The sequence below is a fragment of the Seriola lalandi genome, unplaced genomic scaffold (assembly GCF_002814215.2).
Source record: "Seriola lalandi dorsalis isolate HSWRI2012SDOR001 ecotype SW California unplaced genomic scaffold, Sedor1 jcf7180002054667, whole genome shotgun sequence".
In the NCBI taxonomy this organism is placed as follows: domain Eukaryota; kingdom Metazoa; phylum Chordata; class Actinopteri; order Carangiformes; family Carangidae; genus Seriola; species Seriola lalandi.
The window spans coordinates 31,077-37,224 of NW_019525220.1; the positions used below are offsets into that span (position 1 = coordinate 31,077).

The window sequence follows — 6,148 nt, forward strand, 5'->3', positions numbered from 1 at the left end:
GGGGGGGGGGGGTGAGAGAGAGAGAGGGGAAGATGATGATGATGATGGTGATGGTGATGATGATGATGATGATGATGATGGTGATGTGATGATGATGATGATAATGATAATGATGATGATGGTGATGATGATGCTGATGATGATGATGATAATAATGGTGATGATGATGGTGATGGTGATGATGATGATGATGATGGTGATGCTGCTGATGATGATGATGATAATAATGGTGATGATGATGGTGATGGTGATGTTGATGATGATGATGATGATGATGATTATGATGATGATGATGGTGATGTGATGATAATGATGATGATGGTGATGATGTTGATGGTGATGATGATGATGATGATGATAATGATAATGATGATGATGGTGATGATGATGCTGATGATGATGATGATAATAATGGTGATGATGATGGTGATGGTGATGTTGATGGTGATGCTGATGATGATGATGATAATAATGGTGATGATGATGGTGATGGTGATGTTGATGGTGATGATGATGATGATGATGATGATTATGATGATGATGATGGTGATGTGATGATAATGATAATGATGATGATGGTGATGATGTTGATGGTGATGATGATGATGATGATGATAATAATGATAATGATGATGATGGTGATGATGATGCTGATGATGATGATGATAATAATGGTGATGATGATGGTGATGGTGATGTGATGATGATGATGATGATGATAATAATGGTGATGATGATGGTGATGCTGATGATGATGATGATAATAATGGTGATGATGATGGTGATGGTGATGTTGATGGTGATGATGATGATGATGATGATTATGATGATGATGATGGTGATGTGATGATAATGATAATGATGATGATGGTGATGATGTTGATGGTGATGATGATGATGATGATGATGATAATGATAATGATGATGATGGTGATGATGATAATAATGGTGATGATGATGGTGATGGTGATGATGATGATGGTGATGATGATGCTGATGATGATGATGATAATAATGGTGATGATGATGGTGATGGTGATGTTGATGGTGATGATGATGATGATGATGATGATTATGATGATGATGATGATGATGGTGATGTGATGATGATGATGATAATGATAATGATGATGATGGTGATGATGGTGGTGATGGTGATGATAATGATTATGATGATGGTGGTGATGATGATGATGGTCATGATGATAACGCCAATGTCGATGATGTCAGACCTGATGGTGAGGTTCTCCATCACTTCAGGGAACGTCTCCAGCTCGGCCTTCAGCTCCTCAAAGGTGATGGAGCCACTGTTGTCTTTGTCAGCTGACTCGAACAGCGCCAGCGTCAGGTCGTCCAGCTTCTCTTCCGGCAGAGAGATGGCGCTCTCACGCAGACATGACTTCAAGACCGTCCTCAGCTCGTCTGGATCGATGGAGCCACTGCCTGCAGACACAAGAAACCTTCAACTGGAGGAGAAGAACACCTGAGGAACACCTGATACATCAGTCAGTGGCCTAAATAGACCAGAATGCACTGCATGCACTCCTGTCTCCGTGTTGGACCTTCAGGTACTGACCGTCTACGTCGTAGACCTGGAACAGGAACTTGAGCTTGTCGGTCTCGCTGCCGTGGATGAGCAGGTCCAGAGCTTTGAGTAGCTCGTCCAGACTGATGGAGCTGCTGCCATCCGAGTCAAATAGAGCGAAGAAACGCTCGGCAAAGAAAGACTGCACAACAACACACACATGACAACACAAGGTCACAGCACAGGTCAGAGTCTAAACCAGCATCAGGTCTCCTGTGTGTCAGCTTCGGTGACTCACCTCTTTGACCTTCAGAGCTGTTTTAAACTCGTCCAGGTCGATCTCTTTGTCGTCTCCCGCGATGCTCTCAAACTGTTTTGTGACCCACTCCAGCCAGCGAGCGTCCTCATCCAGACTCATGGTGACGTCTGTGCTGCAGCTGGACGACACACACCAACAGTCTCATGAGTCTAATCCTGGACTGACCGGGGGGGGGGGCACACACACAGGTACAGTCTGGTACAGGCCAGATACCAGTCAGGTAACGACTTCCTCAGGGTTCAGTCCTGGGTCCTCTGTTATTCTCTACATGTTCTCTATAGGACACAGAGTCCATCAGTTTGACTCTAATCACTTCTACGATGACGATGTTCAGCTTTACATGAATGAGAACTTCTCAGTTAATGAGTTTTAAAGTGTTTTTTAATGAGTTCTTACATATGTCAAATCTCTCTTTGTGTCTTTATATCTCTCTTTATTATCTCTTTATGCGTTTTTATCTGGTGTCTTGTTGCTCTTCTTTTTAAATTATTTCATAACCGGTGAGAGACACTTGCAGTGTTTACACAGCACTGTGAAGCATTTTTAAGTCTGCCGCATTAAACAGGAACATTTTATATAAACACCTTCACTTTTAGCACAAGCTTGAGTAATTCTACATGACTACTCTTTTCTATTTCCTTTCTTTTGGTTTGTTTCATGTCCATCTTTATTTAAATGTTCTTTATACTGTGTTGTACGATGAATCTGATTAAGTCTTTTTACAGATCAGATCTGCGTGAAGGAGATCATCCTGCTGCTGAACAATCACAAAACCTGGTCCTGGTCTCTGACCCATAAACTCAACTGGAAATGTCGTTCAACCACAAGGGGCTGCACTCAAAAGATAAAAGTCAACCATGAAAGAAACACACGGTGATAAACAGACTGTGAACAGGTTTTGAAAAGACAAAATAAAATAAAGTAGATTCAACAGGAAAATAAAAACTACAGTGCAGTGGAAGAGAACAATCAATCTTAAACAAATACAATAACAGTCAAACAGAAAAGCCTAGATCCTGCCTCATCAATCAGCTGCTACGTTCTGCTTTTACTGCTGAGGCTGAAAATCTACCTTTTCCTTTAACTCAGCTCATCTTATTTATGTTGTTCATTTGGATGAGATTCTGATCTCAATCTCATCTCATGTGCATCTCGTTATCTCATCTCTATCTCCTTTCCATCACGTCTTTATCTCATCTCATCTATATATCATCTTTATCTCATCTATATATTATCTTTATCTCATCTCATACCTCCTGCTGCAGCATCACAGTAATAACAGTGTGTTGTGTGTGCGGCTCGGCTCGAATGGTCAACCTTCATGAACAGCTGAAGTCCTGTGGACGTCCTGCTGTATTCCTACAGAGGGACGTTCAATGACAGACTGCAGCATCATTTAGGATGTTGCCATGGAGATGTCACAGGGAAAGAAAGACACAACAAATACACAAACTGTGGCCAAAACGTATGAGACAACAAACCAACAAACACAGACTCTCTCTCCATGACAGCTGATCCCTGACTTCCTGTTTTCAGTGTAACATAAAATATAAACAGAATATTTACAGGTCTTATCATTATAAGAATTATAAGAATAATTCTCATGATCATCACTCTGTTCATTATTTCCTGGTTTGGTTTCTAAAACATCAGCAGTCACGTTCATCATCATGACAATTACTTTCAGTAGTTCAATAGTTTCATTAATTAATTCATTTCTGAATATGTTCAATGATACAGTACAAAGAATGAATAAGTGCTCCATTAATACAGATGATTTAATGTTATTGTTTGCTGATCGTTACCCAAGTCAAAGATGTTTCCTGTAACGTGAGAAGACAAACACAAAAATCTGTCTTGTTCTTGTTAAATGATAAAAGCAGCTGCAGGTAAAGTTTGACATTAAACCTGCTGCAGAGTCTCAATAAATAAAAGAAGTAAATGAATCTTTACCTGCTGCAGTGACAGTGTCTCCGTCCTCAGCTGTTCAGTGTTGATGTTTCTGTGTCTCCTCAGTCTTTTCTCCACACGTCCCGTCTGTGTCAGCTGGAGCTGACATCCTGCCGCCCACTGAGCCTCGCCTCGCCTCTACAGACAACAGCTGTTTAACAATCTCTGTGCAGACGAGACCTAAATCTACATCAGGAACAGGACTGAGTCCAAGAGTCCGGAGTCAACTCAGACTCAACGGCTGATCACACAAACATTGTTAAATTCACTTGTCGGGAACAGAAACAGGAAGTTCAGAGTCAACACGTTTCAACCTGAGGTGATGACAGGTTCTGGATTTACAGTAACTTAATACATTATAAGAACAGTTTATTACTGAAGCCACGAGAGGCAAGTGACTTTTTTTTTCTGGGAAGAAAGAAAACAAAAATTCACACACAAAAAAAAAAAGTTTATTTAAAAATGTTTATTTTGAACAGCAAAGGCTTTCTGTCAAAAACACTTGAGGAAGTCAGGTGAGATAATACATGGAGCAACAAAGCCCACAGCAGTAATCACATGGACGTATGTATGAGTCTCATTATGTTTATTAATTTAGTTTCTATTCTTTTCAGTTTTTTCTTCATTTTTACTTGAACCGTTTTTTTAGCTAAGCTAATGTAGTTTTGAGCGGGATGTTTGTATGTAAAATGTGTACTTGATTATTATTGAATATTGTGATCATACTGACCAGATTCATATCAGAGTTGATGTTGGATCACAGAGCTGTGCGATGATGACATTGATGATATTTGGACCCAGGTGTGAAGAGAAACTCTCTTTATTAGAGCACAATACAAAACTTCAGAGGAAAGCTCAGATTTAAGGCACGTACTCTCTCCGATAAACAGACACAGACTGACACATGAGTCTGGACTGTGCAGGTGAGTCCGCTCACCTGGATCAGCACACTCACACGGACTCAGTAAAAACATCATTAAATAATTAAATAAAAACTGGATTAAACAGCTGTTGGACATTAAACACTCACTAATATGTCAGAGCAGAGGGACACTGGTCTTCAGTTCTTCTTCTTCTGTGTTTTATACAGACTGTATTCACAGCTCCACCTGGTGGCTGCTCAGGTCACTGTCTCACATCTGGCCAGAGGTGCGTTTCAACCATGACCTGAAACTGATCAAGTTTTTAAACAAGACTGTGTTTCAGTGTGAAACTCACTGACATGTAGAACATGTTCAGTTCCACTCTGATCCGGATCACATGAAAACCCTGAGGCCTCAGACCCCGTCCTGAAACATCTCATGTATGTCGTTAGTTTGTCTGGTCGATGATGTCAGCTGATGCTGAGTCAGCGATGCCTCATGCTGTTGGAAGCAGAGACGAGACGGGGGTTCGTTCAGGGTCCTGGTCCTGGTCCTCCATGATGGCCTGCAGAGCCTCCAGACCCTCCACAGACACAGTCAGACTGCCGACCACCTCACTGCTGTCCCCCACATCCAACACTGAGAGGACACACACACACACACACACACACACACACACACACACACACACACACACACACACACACACACAATTCATGCTGAGAGCTGCTGTCATGTGTCCTGTAGAGAGAGAGAGAGAGAGAGAGAGAGAGAGTGTGTGTGTGTGTGTGTATGTGTGTGTGTGTGTGTGTGTGTGTGTGTGTGTGTGTGTGTGTGTGTGTGTGCGTGTGCTGACCGGTCAGACTGGTCTCCGTCAGGTCTCGTTGTGTCTCCAGGATCTCAGGGATCCTGATGAAGGCCACTCCCACGTCCTCACACTCTCTCTCCTGCTCCTCCTCCTCTGGAGGTTCACTCACCACCGTGAACCGGATCCTGGTCAACAACAACAACAAAAACTACAACATCAAGAACATTCACAACAACAACAACAACATCAACAACATCAACATTCACAACATCAACAACATCATCAATATCAACATTCACAGCAACAACAACATCATCAACAACAACATCAACAACATCAACATTCACAGCATCAACAACATCATCAACAACAACATCAACAACATCAACATCCACAACATCAACAACATCAACAACATCAACAACAACATCAACAACATCAACATTCACAGCAACAACATCATCAACAACAACATCAACATTCACAACATCAACAACATCAACATTCACAACATCAACAACATCATCAACATCAACATCAACAACAACATCAACATTCACAACATCAACAACATCAACATTCACAACATCAACAACATCATCAACATCAACATCAACAACAACATCAACATTCACAACATCAACAACATCAACATTCACAACATCAACAACATCATCAACATC

At 41.3% G+C, this 6,148-nt stretch overlaps 2 protein-coding genes across 2 annotated transcripts in view; both read right to left on the reverse strand.

The window, feature by feature from the left end:
• nox5 (NADPH oxidase, EF-hand calcium binding domain 5) overlaps positions 1 to 1,961 on the reverse strand; it is a 9,457-nt gene extending 7,496 nt beyond the window's left edge. Inside the window, exons 1-3 of the mRNA XM_023421234.2 lie at positions 1,824 to 1,961; positions 1,577 to 1,727; positions 1,233 to 1,443 (exon numbers count right to left, since the gene is read on the reverse strand). Coding sequence (XP_023277002.1) covers positions 1,233 to 1,443; positions 1,577 to 1,727; positions 1,824 to 1,943 — 482 coding nt within the window. The 5' untranslated portion in view covers positions 1,944 to 1,961. The remainder of the gene's footprint in view (positions 1 to 1,232; positions 1,444 to 1,576; positions 1,728 to 1,823) is intronic.
• Positions 1,962 to 4,598: 2,637 nt separating this feature from the next.
• Positions 4,599 to 5,650, reverse strand: LOC111666038 (protein fantom-like; the record flags this gene model as incomplete). Its single annotated transcript, XM_023421235.1, has 2 exons — positions 4,599 to 5,296; positions 5,514 to 5,650. Coding segments are annotated over 2 exons (280 nt in total), but the record flags the coding sequence as incomplete, so codon positions are not given.
• Between the last annotated feature and the right edge of the window lie 498 nt (positions 5,651 to 6,148).